The 18,568-nt window shown below is 41.9% G+C and overlaps 1 protein-coding gene across 1 annotated transcript in view; it reads right to left on the bottom strand.

Moving 5' to 3' along the window:
• LOC118487950 (protein DETOXIFICATION 25-like) overlaps positions 1-18,278 on the bottom strand; it is a 67,455-nt gene extending 49,177 nt beyond the window's left edge. Inside the window, exon 1 of the mRNA XM_035984880.1 lies at positions 18,030-18,278. Coding sequence (XP_035840773.1) covers positions 18,030-18,278 — 249 coding nt within the window. The remainder of the gene's footprint in view (positions 1-18,029) is intronic.
• Between the last annotated feature and the right edge of the window lie 290 nt (positions 18,279-18,568).

Here is an 18,568-nt window from a genome sequence, read left to right as displayed (position 1 = left end):
GCTCAAATACGACAACGCATGGCGGCCGCTCGTGACCGTCAGAAGGCCTACGCCGATAAGGGCAGGAAACCACTTGAGCTCCAGGTTGGGGAGCGGGTATTACTCAAAGTTTCACCCTGGAAGGGTGTGGTTCGTTTTGGTAAACGCGGCAAACTCAACCCACGATACGTTGGACCTTTCGAAATCCTTGAGAAAATAGGCAAGGTGGCTTACAGACTGAAATTACCAGCAGAACTCGGTGCAGTTCACAACGTTTTCCATGTGTCGAATCTGAAGAAGTGTCTGTCAGATGAGACGCACGTAGTTCCTCTGAAGGAACTCACGATCGACGAACAGTTGAAATTCGTCGAAGAACCTGTCGAGATCACGGACCGGGATGTTAAGGTCCTCAAGAGCACTAGAATACCTCTTGTTCGAGTTCGTTGGAACTCACGTCGCGGCCCAGAGTTTACCTGGGAGCGCGAAGATCGGATGAAACAAAAGTATCCCCAACTGTTTGAGAACAGTACAAACGCTACTGAGGCTGAAGCTACGGAATTTCGGGACGAAATTCCAGATCAACGGGGGGTGGATGTGACACCCCAGGAAAACCGGGAAAACCATGCAACTTAACTAGCTTCCTCAGTGAGTGCCATCAAATTTCGGGACGAAATTTCTTTCAACTTGGGGATGATGTGACAACTCGAAATTTAGAACCTTTCGTTGTAACTTGCTTGTACGTTATGTGACTAGTTTAAATGATAACGTGAACCTTTTTATGTGATAAGTGCTTTGTTACGTGTGTATTGTATTTATATGTGTACGTGTTATATGTGAACCGAGAACCCGACACGAAACAACAAGGAACCCGACTCGAGACCATGAGGTCTCGAGTGACTAGTAATCGGTTTTGGGCCTTGGGCCGAGAACCTTTGGCCGGTTGGGCCTTTGGGCCGTAAACCCCACTCGAAACCCACTAAGGGTGCACACTTGGAACTAGCCTATATATAAACTACCCTTAGTTAGTTCTTGCCATTTGTTGAACAATACAACACACACACTCTCCTACTTCTCTCTCTAAGCCTTAAGAACACAAACACACCTCCAAGACTCTCGGATCTAATCGGTTAGCACAAGGACTCTCGGGTTTGGAACTTTGGATCGGCACACACACACCTCACCAACCGGTTAGTATTTCTTGTTGGATATTGTTGAATGCATAAGTGTCAAATATGTTCATGATGTGTTTGTGCTTGAATAAATGTATGATGAGATTATGTGACAATATGTTAAGTTGTTAAGTTTTACATAATGTTTTGAAAAAGAAATCGGTTCATGGTATGACAAAAAGGTGAATGATGATATTGGTTGCATTTGGGTTTGATCCGAAAAGTTTGGGTGTTTATACTAAGAAAAATCGGCTAATAAATATGGTTGTCAAGTAGGATGCATGCTAGAAAATTGTATCTTGATGATTGTTCATGATTTTGGGTGAATAAGTGTTGTTTATGTTATGAAGAACTTGAATATATGCTTTGAATATGTGAAGAACACTTTGAATGATAGTTAAGAATGTGAAAACCCTTGTGATTTTGATCCATCTTTGACTAGTAACCTGATTAGGAAAACTGTTAGTGGAATGCTATTGGTAGTTTCCGGATTTGGGCCTGATTATACTGTACCATTAATCTGACCATCTGCATCAACACGTGAACTTGAAAACGACTGCTACCGACTCGCAATCACGCAGTTGCGACTCGCAACCACAGCGTGATGACTCGAGACCACGCGGTTGCGACTCGCAACCATAGCAGGACAAGCCGAAACCACAGGTTACGAGTCCCGTTGCGACTCGAGACCTCAGCATGATGAACCGAGACTACGGTTGCGACACCGGTTGCGACTCGCAACCATCCATAATCAACACACAGCATGACTCGAGACCATGCTTGCGAGTCCGGTTGCGACTCGAGACCACACTTTTTGGGCCTTAGTTAATGGGCCAGACTGATGGGCTTCTGTGTTAACTGCTTTTACGTGTTTGGGCCTAAGTAGTTGGGCTGAACTTGTGAACCGTATGTGCTACTGTTGACTGTTAACTGTTACTGCTAAACGTGCTTGCCAAACATGTTGAACATTTGTGCACTACTTGGTTCGAATCTGATTATACGTGATATCCGTGTTAGGACGTTATTGACTACTTGCGACTTGATTGACTTTCTGTGTTTGACTGCCGAGCAAACCAAGGTGAGTTCACACCCTTTACAAAGCATGGGATTCCCTGGGTTGGGAACGGGGTTAAGGAACGTGGTTCCTCGTCTACCTTGGGTAGGACGTCAGTGGTTCAGGAATGTGATTCCTCGTCCGGATGGACGGATAAACGTACTAGACTAAAACTCTATCACGAAGTCCCTCCTTTTTGTATCGACTAATCGCCGGGCCAATGGCGAGCGGGTCATTAGTTAGATAGCGCTATTTAGGTCTGACAAGCCTCACACCGTGCCGCAGAGGACGGGCGTGAACTAATGGATCTGGGGCACGTCAATGATGATAGACATTGATGTTTTCAGGGCACATAAACATGACTACAGTCAGCAATCGATACGGTAACGAGTCTAGTATACACATGGGGTAGCCCCCACGGCTGGAGAGCCAGATGATGTACATGGGGTAGCCCCCACGGCCGAAATGCCTGATAACTACATGGGGTAGCCCCCACGGCCGGAGTGCCGGAGTAACTGGGAACGAACTGGTCACGTTTTTAAACTATGGGGTAACCCCCATGGCAGGATGCCAGATAAAGTAAACTGTTTTCGAAACAACTAAAACGAACGCCCACCCGTGAACTCACTCAACTAGTTGTTGACTCGTTACTACATGCTTTGCAGGACCATAGGTACTCAGTGGGAGCTTGCATGGAGGAGGATCGTTGTGGGACAGGGATTGCTACAAGACTATGTTAAACTTGAAACTTTTGGAACTTATGTTATAACTTTAAACTTATGCTTCCGCTTGCAACTTAACTTGTTTGTTTTGAAACACCAATTGTGATGGTTAAACTTTTATAACTACTTATATGCTTGTTCAGTATGATTGGTGGCTGGATCCTGGTCAGTCACGCCCTCGGAGCGGGCGTTATCCGCAGGTGGATTTTGGGGGTGTGACATGAAGGATCTGGACTGTAGATCCTATGTGACTAGTTTTAATTCCATGTCAAGGTTGGTGCCCTATCTAGTCACTCCTGAGCCCAAACGCATTGCGCGTTTCATTAGTGGTTTGGCCCCTGAAATTAAGGGAAATGTTAAGGCTTCAAAGCCAACCACCTATAGATCCGCTGTGGATCTATCTTTATCCCTCACTTTGGATATTGTGAGGAGTAGGGCAAAGAAGACTACAAATGAAGGAAAGAGGAAGAGAGAGGATGATCAGTCCTCCCAGTCGAATAAGAAGGGAAATGGGAACTCTAGTTCCAAGAAAGGGCAAACAGGTGATAGGCCCAGGTGCAAGACTTGCCACAAAAGGCATTTTGGCAAGTGCAACCGAGACCCACAGGCCAAACCGTGTGGGATCTGCAAGAAGAAGGGGCACAAATCTGTCGAGTGCCGGAACATTAAGGATGCAACCTGTTACAGTTGCAATGAAAAGGGGAACATCAAGACCAATTGCCCCAAGAATGCGAAGAAGCCTGAGGAGGCTAAGAAGAACAATGCCAGGGTGTTTCAGATGCAGGCACTGGAAGCGGTGACCGATGATAATGTCATAACAGGTACCTTCCTCATCAATAATATTTATGCTAGAGTCTTATTTGATTCCGGTGCTGATAAGTCTTTTGTAGATCATAAGTTTTGTAAGTTGTTGAATTTGCCTATTAAGACTCTAGACATAAAGTATGAGGTAGAACTTGCTGATGGTACCTTAGAATCAGCATCAACTCTTCTTGATGGATGTTCCATATCCATTAAGAACCATTCTATCCCGCTGTCCCTCCTGTCAATAAAATTGGCTGGTTTTGATATAGTTTTAGGCATGGATTGGTTGTCGCATAACCAAGCCCAAATTGCCTGTGCTAAAAAGCTTATCATTATCAAAACTCCCTCCGGTGAATCAGTCACTATCCAAGGAGACACACAGTATGGGTTGCCCAGCAATATGTCTATCCTTAAGGTATCTCAGTGTTTGAAGGGTGGATGTGTTATTTACATGGCACAAGTGACTGTGAATGATCTAAAGTTGAAGATTGAAGACATTCCAATCATTTCAGAGTATCCTGATGTCTTTCCTGACGAGTTACCTGGATTACCTCCTAAGAGGCAAGTAGAATTCAGGATAGACATCCTTCCAGGATCTGCGCCTATTGCACGAGCTCCGTATCTTCTAGCGCCTACCGAGATGAAAGAGCTCAGAACTCAACTGGATGAATTATTGGAAAAAGGTTTCATTCAGCCCAGCTCTTCGCCTTGGGAAGCTCCAATTCTGTTTGTGAAAAAGAAGGACGGATCAATGCGCTTATGCATTGATTACCGTGAACTGAATAAGGTAACGATCAAGAATCGTTATCCTTTACCCAGGATCGATGACTTGTTTGATCAACTCCAAGGAGCGAGTTATTTCTCAAAGATTGATTTGAGATCTGAGTATCATCAACTCAAGGTTCGAACTGAAGATGTTCTGAAGACATCATTTAGAACGAGGTATGGACATTTCGAGTTCTTAGTGATGCCTTTTGGGCTCACTAATGCGTCTGCAGCATTCATGGATCTCATGAATAGAGTCTGCAAGCCGTATTTGGATAAGTTTGTCATTGTCTTTATAGACGACATACTTATTTACTCCCGTAACCAAGTGGAACATGAAAAGCACCTTCGGTGTATCTTAGGACTACTTCGACAAGAGAAGTTGTATGCCAAATTCTCCATGTGTGAATTTTGGCTGCGTAAGGTCCAATTCCTTGGACATGTTGTCAGTGAACAAGGTATCCAAGTAGATCCTGCCAAAGTGGAAGCTGTTATGAACTGGGAAATACCTAAGACACCTACAGAAATTCGCAGCTTTCTGGGTTTAGCAGGATATTATAGAAGGTTCATTGAGAACTTCTCAAGAATAGCTGCACCATTAACCTCCTTGACCCGTAAGAATGTGAAGTTTGACTGAGGTCCAAAGCAGCAAGAATCTTTTAAGATCCTGAAACAAAGGTTGAGCAATGCTCCGGTACTGTCTCTACCAGATGGAGTTGAAGATTTTGTTGTTTACTGCGATTCTTCACACACCGGCATGGGGTGTGTACTTATGCAGCGAGGCAATGTAATTGCCTACGCATCGCGACAGTTAAAGGTTCATGAAAAGAACTACACCACCCATGATTTAGAATTGGGCGCTGTAGTATTCGGACTAAAGTTGTGGAGACATTATTTATATGGAACTAAATGTGTGATCTATTCGGATCACAAAAGTCTCCAACATCTGTTCAGTCAAAAAGAGCTCAATATGAGACAACGCCGTTGGATGGAAACCTTAAATGATTATGATCGCGAGATTCGCTACCATCCAGGTAAGGCAAATGTGGTTGCGGATGCTCTAAGCCGAAAGGAAAGAGTTAAACCGATTAGAATCAATGCCAAGAGCATTGAGTTGAAGAATAATTTGAATGAAAGGCTGCACAAAAAGATGCTGTATTGGAAGTTAATCTTCCAAATGAAAAGTTAGGTGTAACTGCTGAACAGTTAACACCTGGAAAGGATGGAATTCTTAGAATGAACGGTAGAATTTGGGTTCCTATTCAAGGAGGACTGCGGGATGTAATCCTTCAGGAAGCTCACAATTCTAAATATTCGGTTCACCCGGGAGGTGACAAGATGTATCAAGACTTAAAGGCAAATTATTGGTGGATAGGTTTGAAGAAATATATTGCCACCCATGTAGCCAAGTGCCTGACACGTGCCCAGATTAAGGCTGAACATCAAAAGCCGTCAGGTCTTCTACAACAGCCGAAACTTCCCACTTGGAAATGGGAAATGGTAACCTTGGATTTTATAACCAAGTTACCTAAAACAAGGCACAAAAATGACACTATATGGGTTATAGTTGATAGACTGGCGAAGTCAGCTCATTTCTTACCCATCAAGGAGACTCATAGCTCCGATAAGTTAGCCTAGTTGTATGTTGATAAGATTGTAGCTCTTCATGGAGTACCGGTGGTTATTATCTCTGACAGAGATACTAGATACACCTCTCATTTTTGAAAAAGTTTCCAACAATCTTTGGGCACACGTTTAAATTTTAGTACTGCTTACCATCCTCAAACTGATGGTCAGAGTGAGTGTACTATTCAAACTTTAGAAGACATGCTTCGTGCATATGTTATTGATTTGGGTGGTAGTTGGGATGACCACCTGCCATTGATTGAGTTCTCCTATAACAATAGTTATCATACCAGCATTCAGGCTGCGCCTTTTGAGGCATTATATGGTCGGAAATGCAGAACGCCTGTCTGCTGGGCAGAAGTGGGAGAAGCTCAGATATCAGGACCTGATATAGTCCTTGAGACTACGGACAAGATTGTCCAGATTCACGATCGCCTAAAAGCTTCCAGGGACAGGCAGAAAAGTTATGCTGATAAGAGGTGGAAACCTCCAAAGTTTGAAGTAGGCGATAAAGTTCTATTGAAAGTGTCACCCTGGAAAGGTGTGATGCGTTTTGGTAAAAAGGGCAAGTTGAGCCCTAGATAGATTGGACCATTCGAGATCATCAAATGTGTAGGCAGTGTAGCTTATAAGCTAAACTTTCCAGAGGAGCTGAGTGGAATTCATGATGTGTTCCACCTTTGTAATCTCAAGTAATGCTTAGCTGATGAATCGCTAGCTATGTCTCATAAAGACGTACAAGTTGATAAAAGGTTGAGGTTCATTGAGAAACCTATATCGATAGAAGATCATCAAGTCAAAAAGCTTTGAAGAAGTATGTACCTATAGTAAAGGTTAAATGGGACGCTCGTAGAGGTCCCGAGTATACGTGGGAAGTTGAGTCCACTATGAGACAGAAGTACCCTCGCTTATTCCAATAAATCTCGGGGTCGATATTTCTTTTAAGGGGGTGAGGATGTAACACCACGTAAAAACGTGTCCAATTATACATAGACACGTGTCCTAAACTCTGATTATGCAAAAGATTGAGTTTAAGGGACTAAATTTGACAATGAGTGAAAATATGCAAACGAAAGGACTAAAAGTGTCAACATGCCAAACTTGGTCCTCTGAATGACCACACGTGAAGAAAATATTCTTAAATGGGTGATTGATTAGATATAAGAAGCCGTTTGTGAAAATAATCAAGAGATTATAAATTGCAAGGGTTAAAAGTGTCAATATGTCAATTCTGACCTCTGAGTGACCTTTTAATGAAACCGAGGCTTCGAAATATTCAAATATGCTCTCGAGAATATGTGGTAAAAATTTCACGTGATTCCGAGATCGTTAAGCATGTTTTTCAAACTTTGGGTTAAAAGCGTTAACTTGATGAAACTTGCTTTCATGAAGAAATTTAACGAACCCAAGCCTAACGAAGTTAGTTTATTCATCATGGAGCCTTAATATACTGACTACAAGGACCTCACATGTCAACAACAAAGTTAAAAGGGTTAAAAAGCATCAGAGACTAAAGCTGCCAACATTTAAAATCGTTTTGCCAGTTCAGCCGGTCCACTCGGCCTGCGTAAGCCATCTCTATGGCTTACGCGGCCCGCCAGAGAGTGCCAGTAACAGAAATTCCTTGACAGGTGCGGGTTTGGCTGTTCCACCGCCTTAGTCTAGGTTGTAACGACCTTTGGAGTTATATGTCGGTTCAATTTACTAGCTAGGACACTTGGGGTGATCCTAGGGCCCCCAAAAACACCTGGAATTAATCAAGAAGCATGGAATTTACTATATAAGTGAACCTAGTCTTGTGTTCTTGGACACATTTACAAACACTTCACTTGTGGGACTTGCTCTGGAGCTCTCATCAGTAACAAGAGGATTACAAGTGTAGAAAAGATTGCTAGGACCATTAGTAAGCTTCTAATTACTTGTTTAGTTGTTTAATTTAGCCTAATTACTATAAAGTCAAACTTTTAGTAAAATTAGTTTGACTTTCGTTTTATTTACATGTGGCTTAACCACTTATCAAATTGAAAGTGGTTATAGAACCACATTAGTATAGGTGATTAACCCTTAAAAGGGTGTCTCCTAATTATCTCGTTTGACCAGTTAATTGTCGGGTCAAAGTAGTTTGACAAAAAGTCAAACTGGACTGAAATTACAAATTTGATTAAAATTAATAAACCAGAGGTTCTAATTATATTATAACATTCTAATGACTTGGTAATTAATATTTAATCTTGTTTTATCAGTCCTAATCCGACAATTAATAGTCCAAGGGCAGTTTATAACCGAAAGTCACAAAAGCTTGACTTTTGCTTTGACTTTCAGTTCTGACCCGTTCAAGCTTAATTCTTCCATGTTTTAAGCTTCCATTAGGACCATATTACATTGTAGTATAACCCTATGGAGTTATATTGCATGGTGCCTAATAGTTTGATTTATATGCTCTTGATCGTGATTATGCTTAGAAATGCCTAAAACGCACTTTTTGCATAAAACCGAGATTTTTAACAATGTGAATGAACTAAAACCTTTGCTACTAATATTTAGACATGTCCCGAAAATTTGACATTAGTTTGAGGTCTAGAATGGGAGTTATGCCCAATAGCGTAATTAAGGAACTTTTTAGTATTTAAAGGCGTAATTAGCATAAAGCCTATCTAAACCCGATTTTTGACACCAAACTTTTTACCTACTGATGTTAAATAATATTTTAGGATTTTTGAAGATTTTTATTTATTTTTAGGCTGAGCATAACATAGAATTATAGCCTAATTTCGGTAATTGCCGGTTTTACCCTTTTCATCCATAAAATGAGTTTTACATAACATTTTAATGCCAAACTTTTTGTTACGGATTTTATTTGATAAATATAATATTTTGAACCTTATAAACTGATCAAAATCTCAGATTTCTTATTTTTACCATAATATCCCTTTTAATCGGATTTTAAGCGTTTTTAGCACCTAGTATGGGTCAAAACTAGATTTGACATATAAAACTCATAACCTACTGATGTTTTAAGCTAATCTATATAATATTACAGTAAGCTAAAGTTTTTAAACTCAGAAACCTATTTTGACCTTTAAAAGCCTATGTAAAATTACCAAAAATGCCCCTACGGCGCATAGTTGGTTATAAAAGGTATATTTTTCATATATTAAGTATCCTACTGATGTAACTAATTAAAATACATGTTTTTACTAATCTAATCAGACCCGGAACTCAGTTTTATAAGTAAACTCTTTTATGAGCATTAAAATTACCAAAATGCCCTTATGGGACTTATTTTGGTTTAAATTGCTTTTTGGGCATAAATGTTAATATATTATTGATATATTTTAGCATATTTTGAGCATAATAATGATTAAGACCTGTATATAATCTATTCGGTTACCCGTTACGCATTTACGCGTTCGGATCGGTTTACGTGACTAGTTTACATAAAATAGCCGAAACAGGCTTAACCTTATCATTAAATCCTCATTTTCCAGAGTGTGTTTAGTTTACCCATATTATACAAGTATCCAAGCTTGTCGGGTCTAAATCACATTCTATCCCGGTCTCCGCTTAATCTAGCGTTTAGATCCGTAAGGTTTCCTTCTAGCTAGCCGGTCTAAGTCCTTGACTTAATTAAAGACCCGTTAGCATCCTAATAGGCTAATTAAACCTTCTATACAGATTAATAGCTTCCAGTAAAAAGTGTCTTTCAAGAACCTTAGGAAATTACTGCTACCACCAGGTAAATACTTTTAACTTATTTTCCCTATACGGGCTTGGGATACGGTATATTAATACCGCTTGGTCCGGTATGGGATCATTTTGTCGGATTGTGATTTAATAAATCTGCATAACCCGTTTTAATTTGTTTTGTTTGATAACATAAGCATTGGGGGTTAATACGACCGTGTCCTGGATATCCTCAGCTCATTTCATTTGAAAATGGCCACGACCTATGCACGGGGTGTAGGGATACACCCGACAGACGCAAATGCTAAATAACCCACATGTTGGGGATAACTCCTTTGTGGGTTTTAAAGTGGTGAGTCTGTTAATCATGTCCGGCTTCCAAACCGGCCTCACATGTATGACAAACATGTAAAACTGTATAGAAGATCTTAATAAAGATTGTCCCAAGTTATAAATGATTTGTGCCATGAGCACTTAAATCAATTTTCTTAAATGTTTTCAAAACGTGTCAGTTAAATTGTATTTACCAGTGTATACTGACGTATTTTCCTAAAGACTGATTGACAGGTACTTCACGAAATACGCTGGAGCTATAGGGTGTTATAGAGGATCTTGCAAATCCAATGCCCGAAGTCTGTAGTTTTTGTTTCTTTGTACTTTATGATCCGCCTGTGGATCTTATTACATTCCAGTCTGTATTATTCATGTACTCGAACAGCGATAGACAGTATGGTTTGTAATAGTTTATTTACCCAGCCTTCCGCTGTGCTATATTATTGTGTGTGTTGACAATGATGATATCAACTACGTCACGATACTCCCCGCCGGGCCCACCGGTAATACGTGGAATATTGGGGTGTGACAGTTCGTTGGTGAAAAACTGGATTCACCGCAAGATACGTAGCACCGATGTTGTCACACCAAACAGTAGGTGGACAAGATAAAGTAATATGCAGCTCTTGAACAAGAGATAATAACCAACGAATCTCCGCTGCTGTGTGAGCCAAAGCACGGTACGCAGCCTCTGTACTCGAGCGTGCTACAATATGCTGCTTCTTGGAACTCCAACTAACTAAGTTGGGTCCAAGAAATACACAATATCCAGTCGTCAAACGACGATCATCAGGACATCCAGCCCAGTCAACACTATTAGACTGTCGAATAGTCAAACCATGGTCAACTGTACCACGTAAGTACCTCAATATACGCTTGACCGCAACCCAGTGTCGGTCAGTAGGAGTCTGTAAAACTAAGATACTTTGCTAACCGCATAAGCAATCTCAGGTCTAGTCAAAACTGACGACCCGATGAAACCGGAGTAGATAGTGGTCGACACTCAGAAAGTCCTGTACGATGCAGCAAATCAAGCAAAAAATATAGTACATCATCTAAAAAGGTAGCCTGAATACCTAGAAAATATGAAAGAGTGCCCAAATACTTGAGCGCAAACTGAGAATGTAAGCGCCCAATCAGATCCATCACAAAAAATGAAGAACTCCTAGTAATGATGATGTCATCAACATACACCAAGACATAACACATGACAGACTCTCGACTATAAACAAATAGAGACGTATCAGAGAGACACTGAGTGAAACCACTTAGAAGAAGAGCAGAAGAGAGCTTTGAAAACCAAGCCTGTGGAGCCTGCTTCTGGCCATAGAGAGCCTTCTGCAGTAGACACACATGATTAGGACGATCATGATCAACAAAGCCAGGAGGCTGAGATAGTCAAATCTTCATGTAGAAAAGCATTGTTGACATCAACCTGCCAAATAGTCCTGCCTCTAGAAAAAGCAACAGACAAAACAAGACGAATAGTTGCTGGTTTGACCACAGGACTAAAAGTCTCAGTGTAATCAACACCAGCATGAAAGCCCTTGGCAACAAGCCGGGCTTTGTAACGGCTCACTAACCCATCAGGATGACGTTTGATCTTGTACACCCACTTACAACCAACAATGTTAGTTGCAAGAGGATACGGAACAAGATCCCACGTCTGATTGGCATGTAAAGCACCAATCTCAGCCCGCATAACGTCCCACCACACATAAAATCTCTGAGCCTGATGAAAAGTAGATGGCTCGGTAGTAGGAGCATCAGTAGTGGGAACAGTAGAAGCATGAAACACAACATGATCTGGAAATTGTCGAGGGTGACGAGTATGATCACGAGAGTGAGTAATCATAGGATAAGAAGAAGGAGGAGGAGGAGGAGGAGAAGAAGAAGAAGCAGAAGAAGAAGAAGAAGAAGTAGTGGTAGTGGTAGTGGTAGTGGTAGTGGGTAGTGGGTAGTGGTAGTGGGTAGTGGGTAGGGGTAGGGGTAGGGGCAGTGGCAGTGGCAGTGGCGGTAGGGGTAGGGGCAGTGGCAGTGGCGGTGGCGGTGGCGGTGGCAGTGGCAGTGGCGGTGGGAGTGGGAGTGGCAGTGGTGGTGGGAGTGGGAGTGGCAGTGGCGATGGGAGTGGGAGTGGCGATGGCGGTGGCGGTGGCGGTGGGAGTGGGAGTGGCGGTGGCGGTGGCGGTGGCGGCGGTGGCGGTGGCGGTGGCAGTGGTAGTCGTAGTCGTAGTGGTAGTAGTGGTGGTGTGGTAGTCGTAGTCGTAGTCGTAGTCGTAGTGGTGGTGGTGGTAGCGGTAGTGGTAGTCGTAACTGTAGTCGTAGCGGTAGGGGTAGCGGTAGCGGTAGCGGTAGCGGGAGCGGGAGCGGCAGCGGCAGCGGCAGCGGCAGCGGCAGGGTAGTGGCAGTGGCAGTGGCAGTGGTAGTCGTAGTGGCAGTCGTAGTCGTAGTAGTAGTCGTAGTGGTAGTGGTAGTGGTAGTGGTAGTGGTAGTGGTAGTGGTAGTGGTAGTGGTAGTGGTAGTGGTAGTGGTAGTGGTAGTGGTAGTGGTAGTGGTAGTGGTAGTGGTAGTAGCAGCGGCAGCAGCGGCAGCAGCAGCAGGAGCAGCAGCAGTAGCAGGAGCAGTAGCAGTAGCAGAAGCAAAAGCAGAAGAGGAAGAAGAAGTAGAAGAAAAGATAGGAGAAGGAGGAGTAGGAGGAGTAGGAGAAGAAGAAGATGAAGACGGAGAAGAAATAGAATAAGAAGGAGGAGGAACAAAGAAAATAGGAAGCGAATCTGAAACAGGAGGATCAGAGGGAGATGAGCTACCAGGAATATCAAACACAGCCTCATGAAACACAACATGACGAGATGTGTAAGTCCTACTCGTGCAAGGATCAAAACACAAATACCCACTGTGACTAGGAGCATATCCCACAAAAATGCATGGAGTAGATTTGGGTGATAGTTTATCAGGACGAGCATCACCCAAAAACGAATAACATAAACACCCCAACGTACGAAGAATCGTGTAATCCGGTCGAGAACCGAATAAGATCTCATATGGAGACGAATGATGAAGCACCGGTGTAGGTAACCGGTTAATGAGGAACGACGCGATAGCATAAGCATCATACCAAAACCGCTTTGGTAAGCGTGCATGAAACAACAAAGAACGAGCTACCTCAGAAAGATGTCTATTCTTGCGCTCAGCCGCCCCATTTTGTTGGGGTGTGTAAGGGCAAGAAATACGATAAGCAATACCGGCCTTAGATAGATAATGAGACATAGCACCCTGAATCAACTCCGGTGCACCATCACACTGAAGTGACTTGATAGCGCACGAAAAAAGATTTTCGACAAAAGGTCGAAAATGGAGAAAAGCATCATAGTCTGAGACCGACATGTCAAGGGATACATCCATGTAAATCTACTGTAATCATCAATGAATGTAATAAAGTAACGATATCCGGTTCTAGACATGACCGGTGCAGGACCCCATATATCACAGTGTATAATATGCAACGGATCACTAGAATGTGAAACACTCGTATAAAAGGGCAAACGACTGGACTTGGAAATACAACAAGAATTACAAACATTATTTCCAGATTTATTTCTCAAAGAAAGAAAAGATAGTCTAGACAAAACAGAATCTGATGGGTGTCCCAAGCGAGAATGCCACGTCTCTCGAGAAGCAGAGAAAGTAGCAGAAAGAGAGTAAAGCTGATGCGAACTAGGACGCATGTAGTGGAAGTGCTGTCCCGTGAGAGTCTGAAAAGACAAACCAAAGTGAGACAATACAACAGCTATAGGATGATCAATCACAAGCTGAGTAATGGATAATAAGTTCTTGGCAAGGCCAAGAGCTACCGGTACATGACGAAGTAGCAGTGTACAACTAGATAAATGAAGGTAAGAAAAACCGATATGAGAAATAGAAAGAGCTGTACCATCACCAACAATAACACGCTCAGTCCCGGTATACGGTATAGCACCAAAAACCATAGACGGACTCGAAGTCATGTGAGCTGAAGCACCAGAGTCAAGAAGCCATGACTCAACCTGCTGGCACGCACTCGATAAATCTGCGTGAAAACCATAGTGGGACCCGCTGAAAGCCGTCTGGGTCCAGCCCAACTGTGAAAGTGCTCAGGCCCATAACCTGTCACCCCATGACTAGACGACCCAGCCTGACCAAGTGGCCTACTAGCACTACTACCAACCATCCCAACATGAGAAACCGGCCCAAATGACCCATGTTGGCCCAATACACTAGATGAGGATCCAAACATACCTGTTGGTCCAGCAAAGTATGAAGTAGGGGGTCCAGAACCCAAAATACCTTCTGATGAAGCAACCGTTGAACGTTTTAAACGTCACGTTTTCGAATATATATGTGTGCGTGCATCATCTTCTCGCCTATTAGGGGCTAAAATCATAAATTTACTGTTTTTTATCTTGATGATTGTGAAATGATATTGATTGTCCAGAATATCAAGCAGAAAATGATATTGGATCAGCGTAACTTTTCTGTAAGAAGTATATGCAGATGCGCTGCATCGATTAGTTTAAGATCACGGAAGCGTCCACAACGATGCGGCCTAGCTTGTTTTGTTTATTATCGTAGATCGATAACGGCGGCGGCTACTGGGTTTCTGAAACCCTAGTCGCTCAAATAATATCTGTAAAGGGGTTAGATGCGAAACCGTGGAGTTCTTTCTCTACTTCTGAACTTGTTAAGCTTCATGTTCATCATGTGGGAGAAAGCATTCATGGAGAAAGGGTTCAATGTTCACACTCTGTATTTTGGTTCGTCGTAGGGCATGAAACATGTACTAGAGGTGCGGACGAGATCCCCAATGCTCATACGCCATTTTAAGGTTGATCCTGTTAAGGTTACGACATTGATGCTTGCCATATTGACTGCAACTGGAATGCTCTTTTGAAGTAGACTTCTGTAAAATCAATCCCCTCCTGTTGACTAATCATTCCTAGCAAACGTAATTCTGAAGATCAGCTGAGAGTCCGGGATGAGGACGTCTCCAAGACAACTCCAAGTCGTGTGTCGTGTAGTTCTTCTCCAAAATGTTGCTTTTTGCAGTTACTGCATTTGAGAAAGTGAAAGATGAAATGAAATATGCCCTTAACCTTATTTTTAAGGGCCTTGGGACTTTTGTCAAAGCTCAACCACTACTACCTCAACAGTTGTTCCTCTAGAATTAAATTTCGGGACGAAATTTCCGTCATGGTCACGTTTGCATTTCCGCTGGTAGGATAGTGGCCTACTATGGTGGTACCGATATTCATTTAAAATTGACATAGTACCTGTGGTTTGTCCATTTTTCACCTTTAGCTAAAAGTCCATAGCAAATGTTTTCGTAGCTAAAATTCTCGTGGGTATCAAAACCATTTGTTTTGAGGATGTTTTTCGAGAGTGACAACGCAAGTGTCTTATTTTGAATTTTCAAAGTCTTTTTTTTGTTTTTTCAAGCTTCAAACATGGTTCTTACGGTAAGCATCTGAAGGTCCTTGGTCGCTGCCCAATAAACCTTTTACATGTTTGGGACATGCCCCAACAGCATGATTTTAAACACGCCAAAAGTAATCTTGACTATCTATTTATTAATAAATGCTCGAGACTTGAGCATGGTAATTCGGAAAATTCGCTGTTCTTGATTGAAATCAAGTTCTGCACAAAACAACTTAAATGAAGAACCTAATCTTGTCATGTCATCATCTTCGTCGGAAGCTGGAAAGGACTCATATTTCATTTAATTACTCGCTCATATGACCTGATCTTTTATTTTAAAAAGGCCGTTACGGTCAACTTCGTGAAGTCCTGCTTCTTGGACATGTTGTAACGGCCCTTGTTGCACTGCCCACTGTGATGCCTGTTGCAGACCCTTACGGAAGGCCTAAAACCTTACGGTCTAGAAGTATGGATTGGCCCACTAACAAAACCGTGTCCATTAACTTGACCAGCTCCATTTACAGGAAAAGGAACATAAACTGATGAAAACCCTGGTCCACCAAATTCAGCAACATTCGCAGAGAACCTGCCACCACCAGAGTTCCAACGACCACCACCTCTAGAACCACTGTTCCGACCACCGTTAAACCTTCCACGACCACCGTTTCCTCTCCAATTTCCACGACCACCATTACCTTGCCCTTGAGACGACACTGTATAGCGAAAATAACAATGAGTAGCACGGTGACCTGGTTTTGCACAGATCTGACACGGAACAAAAGAAATCGCTAATTGAGAAGCACTCTGATGAGGTGGAAGTTGAGCATTCATTGCTGCAAGTGTTACTGTTGAAGCCAACTATCTTTGTTTCATACGTGCCTCAAATGTAAGCAATTTTGCCCTTAATTGAGCAAAATGTAGTAGACTATCACTATTTTCAACATTAGTCACAAAATTCTTATAATCTGGAGACAGTCCTTGAATAATTTGCAACACGAGCATATGATCAGAGATCGGATCTCCGATCGCATTAAGCACATCAACAGTCTCCTTAGCTTGATTCAAGTACTCAATTATCGATTTGTTTTTTTTTTTTTTTTGTTTTAGGTTATGAAACTGAGTTCTATACAGAGACTGTTTCACAAAAACCTGTTGAAAGAATGTGTCCTCAATTACTTTCCAAAGACTAGATGCAGAGCTTGCATTTCTTGCCAAATGCATCAACGACGGTGATAGTGTAGCTGTAATCAGCGCCATCACATATCCATCAGTTTTCTCCCAAATATCTCTCGCATCAGATCCAGATTCAGGTATAGTATGATTTTGATTGAGAAATTGCAACAAACCGAGTGTCTTTAGAACAACAAGTATTTGATGTTTCCAGTTTATGAAATTGCTGTCATCTAGCTTTAGAGTAGAAAATTTGTTATATTTGGTAGAGAATTAAAGGAGGTAGGAACAAAGACTGGTGAGATATCAGATGTAGAAGAAGAAGCAGACATGATTCAAGATAAGAATCAGATCTAGAGATGTGAGAAGAAAAGAGATTAAATCGAAAAACAGAAGATGAAATAGGATTGCCGGAAAAGATAAGGTATCGCCGGAATTCCTTACCGGAAACTATGGAGGTTTACCGGAAAAGAAAAGAATATTCTAGAAACCCTAGCTTAGTGCTCTGATACCATGAAAGTTTTCATGTATCAGACTCAGAGAAAATGAGAAAGAAGGAAAATATTGTGTATTGTTCTATCTTATTTGAGTACAATGTATACAGTATTTATAACCACAACAAGCAAAATCCTACACCCACTAACTACCTAACCTACACCACCAACTGCCATATCAGACTATCATGAGCCAACTATATACACTCCAATACACATCATTCCATCACTCGTTGCATATGAAGGTGGCGGTGGTCTTGAAACTTCTCCACGCGTGATATTTGTTTTATCACAGAATATAACGTATCCACCCCCACTGCCCTAATAACAATTGACTACTTGACTATTTGTTATATCGAGGTTTTTAGGTGGGCACCGGAAACAGGGGGTCAGAAATTTTGGTCCCTTAGTAATATTTATATGCTGTAATTCGTTAATGAAATGTTAGTACTTGCAGAAATGGGATTGATTGCTTTTAGTGGTAGGTGTGTGCATTTTGATGCCGTCCTTTGCAACTTTGTATAAATCAAATTTAAAGTCAAACAACAAAGTACAAGCTTGTTGTCTAGATTCTAATTGGGATACTAATGGGGGATGGATAATCTAATGTAACTCACATATGATCAGTGTTCTAGTGCCCGGTTCTAGTGGTATGGTGCTTGACTGCTTGTCCCTCACAAAATTAAGCAGTGTGTTCAAATCTTTTCAAGTGTAAAGTTAGGTGATATTTAGTTCAAATTTTTTTGGTTAGTTATAACAAAACAACTAGTAAACTTACAAGTATCCCGTTGACAAATCGAACACTAAGCGTTTGAACAAGTGAATAGCCAGCAAGATCTATGCCACTAATATGTCCAACAAATGATTGGGTGACAATGATAGTTCCGAATCCACAAACCCTTGATATGACTGCCGGCAACGCGACCCTCCATATTTTTTTCGATTCTTCCCATATTCTTTGTGTTAGGTCGCCTTCCTCCTCTTCTTCGTGTCGAAGAAGAAGCGTTGTCTCAATCCCATCATCCATCCTGAAAGCAAAGAATTCACAAATATACTAGTCATGTTACTCCTCAATATAAAGGTGGTTGCTAATATTGTGGTAAAAAATGTCTCAGAGGCTAAGTACTCCCCGAGCAATCGCTACAAGGTAGGCTGTCGAGTTCAGAGTACTCTCCACCTAGGCCGATTACTCTAAACTCCGATTAAAGTGTAGCGACTTTTGCGACATGGTTGGTATGGATATGCATTTTAGGTTTTAGGTTAAACCAAATAACTTTAGAATTTGACAAATTTTGTTTTGGCTCCATCGAAACCGAA

The sequence above is a fragment of the Helianthus annuus genome, chromosome 16 (assembly GCF_002127325.2).
Source record: "Helianthus annuus cultivar XRQ/B chromosome 16, HanXRQr2.0-SUNRISE, whole genome shotgun sequence".
NCBI classification, from domain to species: domain Eukaryota; kingdom Viridiplantae; phylum Streptophyta; class Magnoliopsida; order Asterales; family Asteraceae; genus Helianthus; species Helianthus annuus.
Note: the sequence above shows the minus strand (reverse complement) of the source record. Positions and strands in the feature narration are given on the sequence as shown.